The sequence below is a fragment of the Acartia tonsa genome, chromosome 12, assembly GCF_053477335.1.
Source record: "Acartia tonsa isolate MP-2025a chromosome 12, ASM5347733v1, whole genome shotgun sequence".
Classification (NCBI taxonomy): domain Eukaryota; kingdom Metazoa; phylum Arthropoda; class Copepoda; order Calanoida; family Acartiidae; genus Acartia; species Acartia tonsa.
In genome coordinates, this window is record NC_137271.1 from 33,477,555 (window position 1) to 33,497,871 (window position 20,317).

General features: G+C 31.6%; 1 protein-coding gene across 1 annotated transcript in view; it reads left to right on the forward strand.

Annotated features, from left to right (window-relative positions):
• LOC145334600 (uncharacterized) overlaps positions 1–4,972 on the forward strand; it is a 90,030-nt gene extending 85,058 nt beyond the window's left edge. The window contains exons 10-13 of the mRNA XM_080180119.1: positions 1,094–1,191; positions 1,479–1,945; positions 2,454–2,696; positions 3,230–4,972. Of these exons, the coding sequence (XP_080036245.1) occupies positions 1,094–1,191; positions 1,479–1,945; positions 2,454–2,696; positions 3,230–3,567 (1,146 nt within the window). The 3' untranslated portion in view covers positions 3,568–4,972. The remainder of the gene's footprint in view (positions 1–1,093; positions 1,192–1,478; positions 1,946–2,453; positions 2,697–3,229) is intronic.
• Positions 4,973–20,317: the final 15,345 nt, after the last annotated feature.

Genomic DNA, 20,317 nt, shown 5'->3' on the forward strand with positions numbered 1-20,317 from the left:
GTGAAGGACATAAATGCTATGTTTTGCAAGAATTTGCTATGTTTTGCAAGAATTTGCTATGTTTTGCAAGAATTTGCTATGTGAAGAACATAAATGCTATGTTTTGCAAGAATTTGCTATGTGAAGAACATAAATGCTATGTTTTGCAAGAATTTGCTATGTTTTGCAAGAATTTGCTATGTGAAGGACATAAATGCTATGTTTTGCAAGAATTTGCTATGTTTTGCAAGAATTTGCTATGTGAAGGACATAAATGCTATGTTTTGCAAGAATTTGCTATGTTTTGCAAGAATTTGCTATGTGAAGAACATAAATGCTATGTTTTGCAAGAATTTGCTATGTTTTGCAAGAATTTGCTATGTGAAGGACATAAATGCTATGTTTTGCAAGAATTTGCTATGTTTTGCAAGAATTTGCTATGTTTTGCAAGAATTTGCTATGTGAAGGACATAAATGCTATGTTTTGCAAGAATTTGCTATGTTTTGCAAGAATTTGCTATGTGAAGGACATAAATGCTATGTTTTGCAAGAATTTTCTATGTGAATGACAGAAATGCTATGTTTTGTGAGGTTTTGCTATGTGAAGGACAGAAAAGCTAAGTTTTGCAACTTGAAGGACATAAGCAGCCTTCCTAATGTAAGAATTTGTCAGACAAAGGACATAAGTCACCTCCCTTAAGTTAGATTTTGTTAGATGAAGGACATAAGTAGCCTTCCTTAGACCAATTTTCAGTGACTTCTGTCCTAATTAGGAATGACTTTGTTTTCTTTCCATGATCCGGAGAATCATAGGAAGATAGTGATGACCATTATCAGGTATACAGACAGACAGACAGAAAATAAATTTATCTGATAGATAGATAGACAAAGACAGATAGATAGATAGACAGAGAGAAAGATAGACGGATATATAGATAAATAGATTTAATACCCTAAATCGGCTGTCAGGGACAATAATTAAACTATTCATTTCAATATTACGAGCGACAAAATAAAAATTTTCAAAATTGAAGAAAAAAATTCTAAGAGGATAATACCTTAAATAGATTTAATTTAACATAGAGAGATGGAAACATAAATTAAATTTGTTAAGGTTCGCTCTGTATGGTCAACTCGGAACTCTAAGAAAACAGCGCCAGTTATTGAATTTGGAGGCTCACCTGATAGCTATGGATTCAGCATTGGGGCAAGGTAAGATTTAACTAGATTTTTCTCTAGAGACTTAAATCAGACTTTTGGTCAAGTTCGAATGAAGAAGAAAAAGTTTTAGAAAACTTAAAACATTGGTATGACCAAATTGTAAGATCACTAAAATGCAGAATAAAATTTTTTCGAGATTTTTAGCTTCAGACAAAAAAAATAACTAACTAATTTATATTATGAGATTTGGGAAATATATTTGACAATGTATAACACTTATGGATTGTTTGATAAATATTTGTATAAAAAAACCTTTCCAATTATATTCTTCTTTATAGGTATGCAAGTCGCGGGGCAGGAGCGGGTAACTACGCGACCCCGGAGGCCATGCTCTACCACCAGAAGCACCAGAACACCTCAAGCTCGGCGGACGGCAGTATGTTCGAGGGCAGCGACGATTCGGCGGCCGACCTGTCGGGCGGCAAACTTAGCCAGCGCACGGCCAAGCTGAGCGGCGAGAGTGGTGTAACAATGCTGCCCCCACACGCCATTACGTCCCATGTTTACCCCGACTTTAACAATCAAACCTCCTCAAAACGTTCATCGGCGTCGTACGAGACAGAAAGATCACTGGCCGAGATTGAGAGTGGCTCCATCACGTTTCACCAACCGCCGTCGGTTATTAGCAGCCACGACGGGACTCTTAATATTGGGGGTGGCGGGATGAAAAATGCCCCCTCCCTGCACGAGACACATTTTAGTGTGGAGGGATCAGATAGCCCCCTCACCATTTTACACCCCCCAGGTAATTTTTTTTTGAAGTTTAGATATCAAAATTTTTTACCAAATGACAATTTACTTTACTATTTTTCAAGACAAATATTTATTTCTATTATACTTACTAGCGGCTTCGCCCCTAGAGGTGATAAAAAAAATTAAGGTGAAATTCGTTAAAGGACCAAGGAGATCTTCAGCAAAAAAAAAATGGGGGGGGGATTTTTTGGTTTTTTTTTGGGTCTGGGGTGTCCCACCCCCCAAGAAAATAGCTTAAAACCACCACAGGACCAATAGGTATATACCCTGAAGAGTAGAATCCGGACGGTTCAGTGTGGTTACCGAGATCTTAAGGGACAGACAGACGGACAGACAGACATCGTTCTACTTTGTATTATAGATAAATAGTATAATGTTTTATAATTGTAAAAATTCAAAAAGGGATATATCAATTTGTGCTGTTGTAATATGCTTTTTATATACTCTGACAATATGAGATATATATAAATTTTAACTATTTAAACTTGTTTATTTTTAAGGTTTGATGTTTTCAAGGCCAAGTACAGTTGAGCCATTCCATGTTGACCAGAACAGGAAAATCTCTGCCTCCAGGTCCGAGGGGGGCTACCACAGGATGCAGCCCTACACCCTCTCAACCTCGTACTACAGCCAGAACCCTGCGGGAGCTGGGAACTCTAGCAGCCGGCCAGCTTCCACCCTGGGTGTGAACCTGGTGCCAGATTGGAGGCAACCACAACGGCTGTCTACACCAACCTGCCCAGGTAAATTATATATTTTAAGAAGAGCAGCTACCCTATATCTACAGTTTGTCAAACCTTATCTCCTACACTAATCTACTTTCTCAGAACTAAGCAGCTTACAGTGCCTAATTAAAATGACGTCATACAATACAAATGACCAATTATAGGCCAGTATACATTTTACCATTGGTCAATGATAATGTATACTGGTCTATCATTGGTCATTTGTATTGTATGATGTCATTTTTTATTAGGCACTATAAGTTGCTAGTCTCAGAAGTCCCCACTATTGTAATATTTTACACTGTAAATTTTTTTTTTAGGTTTGATATTAACATAAGAATCTTTTATTCTATGCTATATAGTCAAAATAACCTTTAAGTCCCTTTCTCTTTATCTAGCTTCTATGCAGTTTCTCTAATGTCTCAAGCTTTTTGCTCTGCTTACTTAATACATTGAACATGATTTTTTTATATTGTAGTTTATTGCTATTTCTATAAAGAAGTAAATAATTTTGATGAATTGTATATGATGTAATTCATAATTTGTTTTAGGTTCTTTGATGGGTGGGGATAGATCAACCAGTTCTGTATTCCGTTGTCCCCACGACTGCTTCCTATTAGACGAAGAAAAATGCTCCCTTAGTTCACATTCCACCAATAGCAGCAGCGGACACCACTCCCACTGTAGTACAATCAATCAATCAATAGACATTAACCAATCACAGGACAGCGCGGGCAACGCGTCTACAAAAACGACATTTAGCCAACAGCTGATGCTTGCCACGTCAACGCCAGCCAATGTGACACAAACATCAGCTGATATTTCACAAGAACTTCACCAAGTTGTAAATAATATCCACCAAACTTTTGGTGCGAATTTAATGGAATAAACACATCTGCCAAAAAAAATATTTTTAAAAGTTTCCAAAAGTGATCAATGATACTGCCAAAGCCAAATATTTTATAAAAAATAAAGGCTCCAAAGTTAATACAAACACTAAAATGGCAAAATTATGGCCTTTTTGCAAGGCAGAAGTGTGTTAATACCAGTTATTCATCCAACCAAATCATATTTTGTAGTGCAAGCAAAATAACTTTGATTCTTACACTTTTAAAAACTTCAGTAGAATATTAAGTTTCTACCCATGCTAACCTGGTATATAGTGTTGTGATTATATAAGACTTTTGAACCATGCCAGGCTAAAAGAAAATGTGCAAAAAAGTGTGCATGTGCCAATTTCAAAGTGGAGTAACGTTCTCTCTCTAACACATACAAACATTAACACATATGTATACTCTTGTCAAGTGTCAAAAATTTGCAAAAAAAATGACCATGTATAATGCAAAAATAGGGACTAGTTTCATGAAGAAATAAAATAATAAATAAACTTATACCATGTTTTTTTGAATATTTGTTTCTTTCAATGTTTTTTAACCCTCTAAAACGTCTTTCTGGATGTTGTAATAGTGAGTAGTAATCTGTATTATTCAAAGTGACTTAACTCAACTTAAAAAAGAGTTACGGCACTAAAATTTGGCATTGCAGTCGTTTTAATGAGTTATAATGTGGAACTATGAAGAAACGGCGGCGAAACTGCCGCTCTCGCCGAAAACTGCCGTTTATATCATTGAAACTTGTAATATTTCAAACATTACTGTTAAAAAAAATAAGAAGTGTTAATATAAGGGAAATTTTATATAAAAAAATAAGTTTATCTCTTATAATTCAAAATTGTCTGATTTGGCAAGATAAGACAAAAAGGATTTTAACGGTTTTCGGCGGAAATCGGCACATTGAACCTCTTTAAATCAACTGCCATGCCAAATTTTAGTTCTGTAACTCTTTTTTTTTAAGTTGAATTCCTTTGACTCTTCGTTTTGGTTTTTAAAAGTGTCACACCCGCCTCCCCCCTTTAATGGATAGTTTTTTTTACAGTGCAGTGTACATGTCTATGCATTTTTACAACTAATTTAATTACTTTTTTAAAAGCTTTAATGAAGTCACTAGTTGAATAAATTAAATTAATTTATTAATGCTAAATTAGTCCATTAATTCAAGCCCTATACCTCACATTCAAGTATAGTTAAAATTTAATTTAAAATACTTTACAGCTAAATTTTAGAAAATTAAGAAAAGCTATTAGGAAAAAGGTTTAAATGTAAAAATATGTATAATAGAAAAATACCAAATTTATTTATTATTATCATTGTGTTACCATTAAGTTAAATTTTGTAATGTGATTTTTATATTTACTTTTTTTGTGTTTTCTATGAAAAAATAAATTTTTGATTTATTGTAATTTTCTTCTTTGAAGCGAAGCTTTCTATTATATTGGAATTAGTAGTAGCTACTCTATATATCTTAATGTCTGTACGTTCGTTAGTCCGTAAATCTTTAGAGAATATGAAATATGAAGGATTTTCTAGGGGGTGGGTTATTTTTAAGGGAATGAAAAAGGGAAAGGCAGTTTTCTTCAATTAATGACCATGTATAAGGGGCTTGAATTATCCTGTCCACTCCAATCTGATAGAATTAGACAATTGCCGATGAACTCAATGATGATACACAAAATTACCCATTCTGTAGATTACAATTAGTCGTTGAAATGTTGGTCACTCAACCTAACGAGGCAACCAATAAAAATTCCATGAAAGTCCCCAACATTATTAAGCCAATGAATAAGAAAACGTTATAATAAAACTTTGGGGGATAGTGTAATAAACCTCCCATTGTCCCCTCTCTCTATTGCATTATTGTCCTTGTTAAAAGCTTCAAAACCCAGACAAAATATTTGCACTTTCACTTGTCAAAAATTCAGGGATCTCAAGGGATAGTACTATGGACGATAAAGCCCCCCCGGTGACTAAAATCAAAATATTGGTGAATACCCCCCCAAAAAAGTTTTAAAACTAAACAGTCAAGTATTAGTTATAATTAATCAAGATACAATACTACCCCAAAATTAGGGTTTAAGACATTCTGATGGCAGTATAATTTAAATTTCATTGTCCACTCCCTCCCTGTAAAAAAAAAATTGCACAGAGTTACAATACACAGTCTGAAATGTGATGTCAATGCCTGCTAAAATTCTAAAGTTTTTTTTGAAAAAATGAAAAAGGTAATATTTTTCTATTTCGATTAAGAAATATTAACTAAAAATAAAACAAGCAAGATTTAAAAAGCCACGTTCAAACAAAACAGGTACAAATTTGTCAGAAGTAGCGCATAAACACCAATCTATAATAAAAAAAATGTAAACTTAATGCATAAAATATCAGTGCAGTAAATTTATGATCTTTATTTGGCGCTCTGTACTAGATCTACCAAATTAAGACGATGCATTAATCTTTGTTAAAATTATTTTTAAGAAAAGACGTACGATCGGACGTTTCACTTAAATCCTTATAGTTGTCATAAACCATTTTAAAATTGTTAGAACAAATTATAGATAAGAGAACATATCATAAATACATAGAGAAGTATGATTGAGTGAGGGATGCAAAACTTTATATGACAAGCTGCGCGTGTCTATAAACAGTGGTAATTTTGACCTATATCTTTTTATACATGTTGAAAATTAAAATAAATTTGCATGCATTGACTAAATTTTGAAGAAAAGAATAAAATATCAGGAAAGGAAGGTACAATACAAGTTTCAAAACTCTTATTTAAAAAAAAACACCAAATACAGTCCACCCACAAGAGACTATATTTTTTTCGGGGGGAAGTGGGGGTGTAAGATTTATCGTCCATTGTTCTATCCCTCAATCCCTGCTATAACATGCATTTAAATATGCTTATAAAAATGTTAGGAAGCCATATTATAGACAAATCTTTACATTTTAAGATGCGAAGCTTTTGTATTAGTCGGTCTTGATCAACTAATCGGAGCCCAACCCTTTTCTGTCCAAACACCCTGGGTGTTAGCTTAATTAACACCCAAAAAGACAACCATTTCTGATTGTACGACCTTTGTCTTATGAAGTCGCAACTGTGTATGGAAATGAGTTGTGCCTGTTTTGGGCAAACGCTCAGACTCTTATTGTCGCGCTCGTTACACAGCAGCAGTAGGGACCATTTTCAACGTCTTTGTATTGAGCCACAGTCGTGGGGAAATAAGTTAATTTTGTATCGAATATTTCAACATGACATATAATAAGGTTAGGAGTTTATTCAAAAAAAAATATTTTATCAACATATTTTAAAAGCTAATGCAGGCTAGGTTGAGATAGAATTAGAAAAAGATGCTCCCCTCGTTTGATTATATAGCTCCCTTACTATTGAATGTTATAGTTCTTGTTACATTAAAAGTACTAAAACTGACAACAACAAAAAACTGATCGGCCTTAAATATTAAAATAATGTGTTGATTACCAAATGTCAGTCATTATTACTTTTATAAACATAAGTCGACACATAAACAATTTTGGGTTAATTTGTTTGGAAGAGAGGAAAGTGTAAATTTTAAGTTTGTCTTATAAGAAATTGTAATGATGAGGTGCATAATTAAATTATAGTTGACGGTTATTTTGACTTAAACTCTAATTATAGAGTGGTAGCGCTACCAAAAATGATTTTTTTAGTGTGTGTATCTTGGATTTGCAACTGTTTATAATAGGGTTATGCAGATATTCGATAAATGTAGAAATATTGAAATAGTACTTTTTTCCATAGGCGTACAGAATGGTGGTGCAATTGGGTGTCAACACCACCATAGAATGATATTGGGAACGCCTCCAATTTTCTTTTTTATCCCTAAAGGTCTCAAATTTTTCTTCCGTCTTGGCGGACAAGGAGTTGCCAAAATTCCGGTAAATCCAGATACTTTTTTATAGGTGCTTTAATTTATTAAAAGATTAATTGACATTGATTATATATAAGCGTATATGAAAGCGATTTTTTTACTTATTGAAGGTCACAAACAGCTTTTTTTGTGAATATATCAAGATAGTACTTCTATAACTTTAAAGCTGTTTAAATATGGACATTAATAGAAGCTTTATCTTTTCTTTTGGTAAATAAAGGTTAATAACGGTTTGACACTACTAAATTAAATTTGCAGTCATAATTTCGCCATAGTACTACATATAAGTTGAAATAGACACACATTAGAATTAAAGCGAAGCCCTACCATGCCAATTTTCACACTTTTTATATAGATCAGCATACTCTAATAATGGATGTTGAATATACGTGGATAATATGACAGAGGAAAAATTGTCACCAATTTAGGTTATTATTTCCCTTGTCATTTATTGGCCAGATCATTATTCCAGTTGGACAGGAGATAATTGTTGTTTTAGCCCGCTACAAGTTTACTTTATTAGATTACATGATAATCTTGTGTAGGTTCCAAGCAATATTAAATCCATAACTCTAATCTAGGGAATGGCAGCTGTTCCTGTCTGTAAGGCTAGCAGAAATAGTGCACGTTATCTTTTCATTGGTCAATAAAATCTATATCAATCAATCAACTGTTGCATCAATTATCCTAACGAATTAAAATTTTGATAAAGATATTCTCAAGACATTTCATTTGCAGATCTTTTTCAAAATTTTTAGCTTGTTAGATGTTTTCATCTTTTTTTCGGGTACCCCTTTGCTCGCATTACAGTTTTGCTGGTTAGAAAGCGGCCAAATAACCCTAAAACATAAAAATATACATATAAATTAGTTATGATTTCAAAATTGTTATTATAAATTTATCGCATTGTATTTTAGACAGCTTTCTCCGGATTTCAAAATTAAGTATTAAATGATTAAAACCAGTTTTGTTAATATCTTTTTTATGATAGTAAAGTTGAAGTCTAGGGATGAAACCATTATACTAGTTTTTTTTTATACTAGCGGCTACGCCCCTAGAAGCCTCTAGGGGCACTGGTAGGAGGGGGAAAAGTTGACCTTATCACTTTTTAAATTTGAGTTTAAAAAGAATTTTAAAAATATTTTTTTTGGGGGGAGGGAAGTGAAGACACCCTCTCCAAAAATAGTTTAAAACCTTACCAGGATCTATAAGAAGCTTCACTTTAAAGGGGAACAATATCAGTTTAGCAGTTAGCGAGATCCTTCGGGACAGACAAAAAACGCTTACTACTTTATATAATAGGATTGTTACAAATGAATAGACAGACAGACCTTCTGAATAATTTAGATTAAAACTACAATCTTCAGGCTGTAAAAACATGAATTTTTTATTTTTTTTCTATATGCACCATTCAACACAAGGAGAATTTAAGAAGTATTTTCAGTACAAATAGAATTTTCAGGATTGTTAAGATAAATGAATAATTATAAAAACTAAATCATTAAATTTTTAGGTATAAAAAATAAAACGTATTTTGATGACTATTTTAGGTTAGGTTGGTTAAGTAGAGGCTTAAAGAGTTAATGCTGGGATAGTACCCCATAGGCATAGGGCCCTGCAGGGTTATAGGAGTCTCCAGTATGACCTAAAAATATTGCAAGTTTTTTCTTAAAATCTTTTAAATAAATGTTTCAGTGGTTAAGAAATAGGTTTTTAAGGAAAGCAGCTTCTTAACTCAACATATAATAAGAAATCTATTTTTTAAATGTTCTAAATTCTGTCAAAATAAAAGGAAGAAATAGTCAAATTCCTAAATATCAGCCAGAATAACTAAAAGGCTAAAAGTACGAAGTACAATTCTGAATCCTAAAGATATACAATAGACATGACTAAAAATTCAGTAACCTAATATTTCGTTTGAATAAAATAACATATCAAACTTGAATTTCTTAATTCTTTTTGCATAATTTTCTGTTACTCCTTTTCTTATTTTTAATATGATCATGAATTATATTTTCTTTTCAGATTAGCTTCATATTTGTTAGGGATGGTTTTAGGCTATTTCCAGAACCTCAAATTTATTAAGAGCAAATACCTTAAGCCAATTTTTGATTTATATCTTTACTGAATTAAAAGAATTTTTTATATGATTGTTTCATAACCTAATAAAATAAGGAGAGTGGCTGAGATAACAATTAATGCCAGAAAAAATATACCCCCTTATTTTCAGTTATTCTTAAACTATGGAGGAGGAATTCTGTGCTCGAAATTTGTGGGGAATCGGCTTAATTTTTTTGTTTTCTGATTATCAAAACATCATCAATCTTTCTTTCTTTTTTCTTTTTCTTTATGTTTATTTACTTTGTTTCCTCTGCAATAAACAAAATTGTCCTTGTTTTAAACAAAACTTTACAGATAGACTCTTTGCCTCTCATACTGTCCCCTCAAAAATATTGATATGAATTTGTGATGTCAGGCAAATTTTGTGTCCGATTTTGTACATATTCTGTTCATTATTTCTAGTTGTATAACTATTAAAAAAAAATTTTATTTACAAAAATTTTAAAAATAAACAAATCTTTAATCATTAAAAGGTTTGAAAAGGGGTCCAACTTTTAAGGTTAGAGAAATTATTTGTTTACAGAAGCAGTATTACAGTGGTTAATTTCCATTGTAGTTTTAAACTTAGGTACATTCTCAGACTACATGGTATCTGTCACTGAATTTGTAGCTCAATCTAGAAAAGTGATAAATATTCAGAAATATTCAGAAGTTTAAAAAAACACACTCTTCTTAGATTTAAGGGGGTTGTGGAAAAATATGAGTTCTTCGTGTATTATTTTATCAATGAAAAGGACACCCATAAAGATCACATCCTTCTGGTAAAACCATTGATTTTTTCAACATATATATTGATCTCATCTTATTCATATTTTACATTCTAGTAGAGTGTTATTTATTATTTATTTAGAAAAGCTATCCCCATCCCTTTATATGTATCTGAATAAAATTCTATTGGATTTCCATAATACAAGATTAACTTAGATTTTATATTGAATATTTAATCTTATTATTCCTGCCCCCTACTTTAACTTGGATGCAATGAGGGACAAAAAAAGTGTAAAGAGTCGAGAAAAAAAAAATTGGTAATTTTTTTTCTTTAATAGTATTTTTTAGGCCAACCTAGATAAGGTTATATTGGGCACTGGGTAGCCCTGCAGGGTTAAGGTTTCCCGAAAGATTAAAACATAGAAATAAATTCACACCCTTACTTTCAATTTATTTTAAAAATAAAGGGGAGGGGGAGTAGTGTTCAATGTTTATTATTCTACTTCTATATTATCATTTTTTTTAACATTTAACTTTTTTTCTTAAAAATTTTAATATCATGTTATTGCTTCGTTTTTGTCTTTGACAAAATCGTATTGAAATTGATTTAGATTTTTTAATTTAAAATTTTGCTAAAATGAAAGCTCACCAATAGTCCAACAGCTTGTATGTTATTGGAAGAATTTCTGTTGATGACCAGTAAATTAAGGTTCAAATTTTGTGCAGAACAATACCTCTCAAGGTTTTTTCTTCTATTCAAAACAAAGTGATTTTATATAGAAACAATTATATTTCAATTTAGCTTTTAGAAGCACTGTTTTTGTGATTGCTTACTTGCCCTTGTACTTTTTAAACATGAGTACATTTTCGGAATACTTGGTATCTGTCGCTTATATTCCTTTTATTTTCAATAGAGCATACTTTCAATATGTATGGAATTTTTTGATGTTTCCCCTTATTGTATACATAGGGTTGGTCTGTCCGTCTTCCAAACTTCGTCCGCAATTAACTGGTAGCTCTTATAATTAATTTTTACGTACTAGTATCGGTTTATCAATTAAAAGCTTGCATGGTGATTCCTGTAACGGTAAGGTTCAATTTAGGAAGCGTGGTTACACTATAATCAATACCATATCAAATTGAGAGTCCTAAAATCTGAGTACTTTAATATATAACAGGCAAAACCAATCATTACTTTTAGAAACCTGTATCTAAAATATAACTCTTTTCTTATAATGACATTTTTATTTTAAACCATCTAAAGGGATAAGACAATTGATGTATTTTCGTTATACACGATAATTCTTCGAACCTATCATCCAAGGTTTAAAAAGCACCCAAAGTTTTCAGGTCTGTGAATGTGCGAACGATTTTGTCAAGATTTACTAACAAAATTTCTCGTATTCATTCGAATCGGTTCTCATCCATACGAAAAAACTATGTCTAGCATCGTATTATATCCAGCTTTCTACGAATATAAAAATGTACAATCATAAGATTAAAACCAGTTTTTTTAGCCGGTGCCTTCAGCACCTCGGGGCTAAAAAACTAGTTTTATTCTTATAATTGTACATTCCATATCCGCGGAAAGCCGTTTACAATACGATGCGAGAAATAACTATTAAATAATTCAAGCACTCGAGGTTTATGTATATTATTTTTTTTAACAGTCTAAATATTTTTATAAACATTTATACAACGATCTTTCTTCTTATCTTTCCGTTGTTAAGTGCGCCACTAGCATTTAGGTGCTTTGTATTCATAGGGGTAATAAAGCTTAAAACCATTCCTATGCTTAAATCTACAAATAATAGCCAAAAACCATTTAACGGCCTATGTGAAGCTTACCTAAAGAGGAGAACTCCATCAATGTAGTAAATATTGAAATCTTCAGCTACAGACAAAAAACAACTTATCATATCATATCACTAACGGCTACGCTCCTAAAGGCCTCTAGGGGCACTTGCAGGGAGGGGATCTGTTAATTTTGACAACCCATTTTTTGTATTTTAGATTTTTAAAAGAGTAAAAACAAATTTAGTGACACTGTGGCACTGTGATTCATCTATATCCCAATCTTTTCCTAAGAAATAACAAATAAAAATAAGCAGAATATCACACATAAAATAAATTAAACAGTCATTGTCATCTCCCTATATCCCTACTTAAAATGAAAATATATTTGTAAAAGCACAAATGGTACTTTTTAATGTGTGTGTGTAATCAAGTAAAAAATTTTGAATAAAATTTGAACATTATTTTCATATCTAGAAATCTAAGGGATAAGACATTGGACGATAAATTGAGGAAAAATTTCCTTTAAATAACTTTTTTAATAATCCTGCATTGCCTCTTAGTACTTACCTCAAAGGATTATGGATTGCACACTACAGAGTTAGAGATTCAGAGGGTTAGAGAGTACATCAATCCTTCAAAAATAGCCTAAAACACGCTGAAGATTCATATTAAGTTCAGACATTTGCGAGATCTTACAAGATATACACAAATTGGCACACAACAAATTATTTTGTCATATAGAATCTGAATGTGTGTTTGTAATATATAACAAATAAGACTTAGAAATTAGGGTTTAGGCTATTTTGCTGTCTAGTGACAAGAGTCCGGAGGCACAACCATTTCAAAGCAATATAGCATTTGATATGACAATTATTATTTTTCTTTGTTATAATATTGTTTTAAATGGTGTGCTTTAACATCCACTAATGTATCATATCTTGAAATCTTACGGGATAAGACAATGGACAACAAAATAATGTACATCCCCAAATATGATAAACAAACTTACAACCTTTGTGGATTAAAGGTATTTGATTGAAAAGTTTTACATTGTCATTTTCAACAAACCAATCAAGATTTAATAAAAAGTACCAGAAGTTTTAGGCCAACAAATGAAAGAACGTGAGTATAGAACTATGGGATCTACTGCAGTTCACGGTAAAATATTGCTGGTAAGCAATATTTCTAAAAATCTAGGAATTTTAAAGGCTGCTAGCTGCCTAACGGCTAAACGTACAGATCATGCCCGCACACTGTTTTAAGCGACATAAGAAGGACTACAAATAATCTGGAATAGCCATAAATCAATAATGCATAATCATCTCGCAGTGCAGAGAAATGCGCGAAAAAGATCTATTTTACGCGTTTTTTCTTCATTGAAGCTTACCCTGTGCATAACTGGATCTTGGCTATTCCAGAATATTTGTAGGCCTTCTTATGCCACTTAAAATGGTGTGCGGGTATGATCTGTACGATCAGCTGTTTGGCAGCTAGCAGCCTTTACAATTCCTAGATTTTTAAAAATATTGCTTACCAGCAATATTCAACCGTGAACTGCAGTAGATCCGAACTATGGGTACAATAATTTACAGTCCAATATGTATCAAATGAAACTTACTAATTCCTTTCGTGCTACTCACACTTTTTTATTTACTGTTGTGGCCATATGCAAATATGGGGAAAGCGAAAAGTGTCATAAAAATAAGTATAATGGGGAAGGATGAGAGGAGAAGTGGTAAAAGAAACCCTTAAAAAGATATGGTCCATGGATAATAGACATATTTTTATGACGTCAAACATGACACATTCCTCTGTCCCCAAATATGAACCACTTTGTAGATATGCCAATATGCAGAAGTAATGGAACACCTTGCTAAATGCATATAACCATGAAAAAATTAATCTTATTTCCTCTCTCGTCAAGGATAGAAGGATAAGCAATGAAGATCACGTCAAATACTGATACAAAATTACCAGGGAGGAACGGGGACATTGGGCTGTTTATTGCTGTTTAGTCCCCAAAGTTTTATAAAAACGTTTTCTCTTTTGTTGGCTTAAAAATTTTAGAAATTTTCATTAAATTTTGATTGGTTGGTTTATTAAGTTTAGTTACCAATATTTTCAACCACTTAATTGTAATCTATAGAAGGGGTGATTTTGTGTATCTTTTCTGATGATGTACATTAATCCCATTGTCTTATCCCTTAAGATTTCTGCACGTGCACAATTACCCATACAAAGAGTCCCTGAAAACAATTTAGTTATATTGTTCCAGAGATATCAATGGCCAAAGTCTTTTAAATTTCCAGAATATAAACTTATCCTTATTTCTTGATTTCCTGTTAATGAAACTAAAATTTGAAATCAGTGCTAAACAAAGTAAATTTTAAATTCATAATAGATATCAATAATTGGATAGCTTATTACAAGAAAAAAAATATTTTAATTTCCTATTTTCAGTAAAGCTTTTCTAGAAATAGGTTCGGCCCGTACGTATGGCCTCAGAGATAGCTCCTATCGTTTATTTAGACAATTTAAAATTGACCTGTCGGTTTCAAACTTGTATTTTGATTCATGTAACAATTAGGTACAAATAAGAATGTGCAGTAATTCTACAATCGTTACAAAAAGTATATACGTCTATTTAACACATGCCGATTTTTTCTCACTTTTTAGACAACAATTTTGAACGACATCATAATCATGTTTATCTAATTTCTGGTACAATGATTCCTAGGACAACAAGTTATGATATTTTAAATAAAGCATCTCTATAGTCAAGTCCTAAAAATGTAAGTATGGGGAGGGGGAGGCTCAACCCTAGAGGGTATTGTTAAATCCAGAGTTCTACAAAATCTGTTATCTGTATATGCAAAGGGTTTAAAATTTGGACATATATATAATTTCTTATATTCAAGGCTTCTTTGTGGTTTTCTTATTTTTATAAGCGTCGCGCAATTTGTTGTATAATTTCAAAGATACAAAAATGCATTGGTTATTAGTGGTATATTGATAAAAAATTAGCTTTAGAATTTATAATATTTAGACTGTATAATAATATACTGTTCTATTCTTAAGGGCTTTGCCACATGTTTAGTTTACATGTTAGTTGTGGATTAGTAAAGAAAGAAAGTTTTTAGTAGCAATCAGCCGCTATTTTAGTCAGCTACAACTGCAAATTACCTGTTCTGTAAATTTTGTATCGCTGGTGACTTGTAGATGTCCAAAACCTGGTAGCAGATACCCAGTAGTCCGAGAATGTACACACGTTTTTAAAAGTGCAAGCGTGAATAAAAACCATAAAATAATGCTTCAAAAAGTTCAATTAATATTTGGAGTTAAAAAATTTAATTTGTACATTTCAGTAAATATCTAAACCATCCTAAAATATATAAAAATCAAGCAACCACCATATGTAAAGAGTATGTAGCGTACAAAATCAGACCCTTAACTTCCCTATGAACCACTGACGATGATAGCTATTTATCGCATCGTATTTACGACAATTTTCTGCGGATATTAAAATTAAAAGTTATATGATTAAATTCAGTTTTGTTAGTCCCGAGGAGCAGGGCTACATTTCTGATGATTTTTATTTTAATCTTTGAAGGAAATTGTCTGTAATAAGATGCTATACACGGTGTTTCAGAAAAAACTGCGTTTTCCGTTTTTCTGACATAACCAGGAGGAATACAGAAAAAACGATTATATGTCCTTATTCTCTGTAAAAAAGTACATCAAATTTATAACAGGTGTTTTTCATTATCTCTAAAAATACGGCCTCTATGATAGGTACATAGTTTCCAAAAATGCTTTATGTAAAAATGTTGTGCAAGAAAAATTGAAATAACTCTTCTATTATGTATAAAAAAATTGTAGAATTTAAATATTAATTTAGAAAAAGGTATAAGAAAAGTACCTTAATGAGTTTTAAAGGTGAAATGCTTTTTAGCTCCTTACAAAAGCATTTTTAAGAAACTGCAATTTGTCATTTTTTCACATTTCTTGATTGTGATGCATTTGCAGTAAAAGAATCTTCTTTAATAACGTAGGTTATAGTAAAAAGAAAAAAACTCCTTTTTATTTGACAAAAAAATCTCTAAAGACAAAAAAGTTATTGAAGTTTGAATTTTTTTATTAAAGCATCTAATTACAAATTATGGATAAATTATGAGTTTATATCTTAACCTGTCAATCAAATTAAAGGATTATAGGAATAAATGAGGGGTGGGGATTTACAAACATGAGCAATTTTTAAGGTCATGTTTCTTAAGTATACAAAAAGAAAAACTGAATATTTGTTTTCAGTGAGGGAATTTTAAATGAATTTTTTTTGTGTAATTGGTAGAAAATTGTATTGGCCATATTAAGATGTTGTTTTCAAGTAAATAAATTTTTGAAAACCAACCTTAAGGCACAAAATTCTACCAGAAAAAAGCATCATACGCATCTTTTGAAATATTTATGCTTTAAAATGCGCCGTTATTTTCAGAGATATTAAAAAACACCTGGAACAATTTTGATGCATATTTTTATAGATAATATTGACATATAATTATTTTTTTTGTACTCCTAATGGTTGTTTCCCAAATTTGGAAAACGCAGTTTTTTTTTAAACGCCCTGTATATGATTTTTCAGTATGGCTGAGAACTGGGTGTAATCAAGCGGATATTAATCGGTTTCGATGCCATACTGGAAACTGTATAAACATTGCACAAAAAAAGCCCTGAGCGCTAAGTGTGATTATGGCTTCTAGTAAATATTTCCATTTACTTGTAGGTATATAATCATAGATGCACAACTAATTATGAGAAACTTGCATTTTTCACAGGGTTCACTCTACAGGAATAGGTTAACAGAAGATAATTTATGATTATTCTCTATTATTTTCAGGGAGGAGGGACAAATCTAACTTTAAATTATGTTGCTTGATAAAGTTTATGATTTTTTCATTCATTGACTTATACACTTTGGGGACTTTTTAAAACAAAAAGCTAGTATTGTGCAAACTTTTCCACCAACAATTTTAAGCAATAACAGAGTTAATTTTGCTTACCATGATTAGGTGTGTACATAAATTCGCCCATTTTTATTTAAAAGCCAAAGTTTGTTTATATTATTGAAATTTTCATTGCCAAAATTTAAGGTTTGAAATTGATAAGATAATTCAAGCATTCCTAAATTGAAGATAAGAGCTATATGTTGCATAAGGACGTACGGCAAACCTTAAATGAAAAAAGCTACGCTTTTGCAAATACTAATTGCAAAGCAGAATACTTAAAAAAAAACCTAATTATAAGGTAAATTTTAAACAAAGAGACGTGTGATTGGTCTATTTTATCGGGGAAGTTGTGTTGAAACATGAAATACAACTCTAATTAATAATTTTTGTAGCTGGATAAAGTGTCTAAAAAAACAGCCATGTGACGTCATATAAATGAGGTAGATGAGAGGAGAAGTGGGAAAGAAAACCCCTAAAAAAGAGATCGATAATCACTCATTTTTATGACGTCACAAGGCTGATTTATTGACACTTTGTCGAGCCACTTTTTTAATAAAAGTAACCGTACACAAAAAAAAATAATGATTTAATAAAAAAAATGATTAGGGACAACAACATTGAATATTAAATGTTATTAAAGAAATGGGCAAATCTCTAAAATCGACCAATAAACTGCAACTCATCCCCTAAATCAAGTGTTTAGCCCTTGCGGGCTATATATGTCATATTCCAAACTTTATTTGCTAAATATTTAACCCAGCTTACATTTTTACATCAAACTCTATAATTGCTTTTTTGTTCCCAGCCCTAATAAATATAGATAGTCTAGATGATCAATTGCTTATTTGGACCAGTTATAACAATCTGACAAAATTACTTATTAGAAAGTTTACACATTTTGGAATAAATTCATAGTGTACATGTATAACAAGATAACTACCTTCCTCCCCTCTTTTCATTTTGGTAAGAAAAGATTTTATTGATATAATAAGTCAGTTATAAGCAGTTAACTTAGGATAAAGTTTTGCCAAACGAAAATTTTATTGTTCAAAAATTTTGATAATCATATTATGGGATTGATCACACATGACTTATTATACAAACAAAAACCTTCGTATGCTAGAATTTTCGGGTATAGTCCATTTCATGACATCGCCTCTTAAGAGGCGTTTCGTCGTATTTTCACAGTAACTTTTGATTAGTTATTTTAAGTTAGGTAAATGTTAATGATAGACGCGCAGGGGCTACAAATATGAGAAAAATTACGACGAAACGCTCCTTGAAACGCGATGTTACGAAACAATACCCGAAATTTCTAATCAGGTTTGACGGAATATTGTGTCTGATTGACCATCTAGGGTAATACATCTTTACAGCCCTGATATAAAATGTAATGCTTGGTAGATTTAGAAACAAAAGTAAAAATGTAAAAAGAGTAAGAATTGCAACTCTGAAAGTTAGCAAAAAAACATGGAGTGTTCGTTCAATTAAGCAAATTGTTGATACTAAAGTAGTATTTGTGTACCACTTTATACCATTAACTTCTCTTTATTTTACTTTATTGCTATTATTTGATTAGTTTGACAAGATGAATACATATACTTCCCATTTTTGCATCCCTTTATTAAATTCTTTTGTACATTGTTGTACCCCATTGTTAAAACCTTTGCTTCTCCGAAAAAAAGACCTTTTAAACTCTCATTTTATCTCACTTCCCCCGCCCCATCCTCAAGCTTGGGCGTCCTACATATTGTGCACCCACTTGTTACATCTTGTGCACCTCCTGTAGAAATCATGTGCACCCCTTATATTAGATCTTGTGTAATCCATTGTCAAACCCTGTAAACGTGGCTGATACTAAACCACAATTTGCTTGCTGTTTTGTAGGAGTGAAAGCATTAGAAATGGTTTCTGATTTACAGATGAATAATTTTGTTTAATAAAGCCACAATCCCTAATATTTTTATACATGCAATTCCCTTGAGTTTGTGGGTTTGTTACTTAAAATATCGGAGATGCTTACCGAAATTGCGAAGATTATTAGTTTTGTTTTAATTTTAAAAGCGAAGCTTTTCTATAATTAGGGCCAGTCCGTACTTGGGTCTTTAAGTATGTTAGAATTTTCCTTTTATTATAAAATTGGCAAATTACTGTTAATTAGTTTATAAATAGAAAGTCCGTATGTCCAATTTTAGTTAATTAACCAACATTTTAAAATAATTATCCAATTTTTGGAGTATTGATTCCTTGGAATGTTATAAAGAAAGAGTCCTAAAATGTATGTATTTAGCCTAAAAATTCGAGTCATCGGTATTGTTCTAATTTTCCTCTAAGATTAAAGACTTTAGTAAAACTAATAGCCAAATATTCATAATTTTCTTAATGAGCTTGTAAAATCAAATTGTAATTTTTTCTATTTTCTATTTCACAGTAAATTTGAATATACTTAATTTGCATAAGTTGTTGATTTTTTTTGTATTGATCATTTCCGGCTATAGATAATGATACAAATCATATTCAATGAATTAACTTGTGTATTATACCAAAATTAAGATTTTAATCAGCATGTAATTGACGATAAATGATACTTTTAGAGGCGCGGCTTGTAGCTTCACCCCTAGCCTCTAATTCAATTAAATACGTCTAAGTATAAAGGAGTTATAACCTCCCAAAATATCTAAATGTATACATATATTCCCCCCCCCAAAAAAAAACCCTTTAATTTTAAAAAATCTTCGGTTGAATTTTGGACATTATACAAAATAGTTGTATTTTACCACTTACCCGAATTTGGTACCCTAATAAAAACTTTTTGGTAATGTCGGTTTGTGACATTGCCTCTTCAGGGGCGTTTCGTCGTATTTGACAGTAGCTTTTAATAGGTTATTTTATGTTAGGTTAGGAAAATGTTAACTAATTGCCCGACAGAGGCTAGAAATAGGAGAAAATCTACTGTGAAAATACGATGAAACGCCCTTAAGAGGCAATACCGACAATACTTAAACTTTTTTGCCTTCAACCTTCTATAAGGATTTAAATCTTCTGCCGCGAGGCTAGATGTGCAGCTAATAGTTTGATATTAAACACTAAAGCAAGAACAATAAAAGAACAATTTCTTCCAATTGTGTTTATATGTAAAAATGACATATTTGTCTATAAGCGAAGTTAGTCAAAATAAAGTAGAAATAAAATAAGAGTTCTTGAAG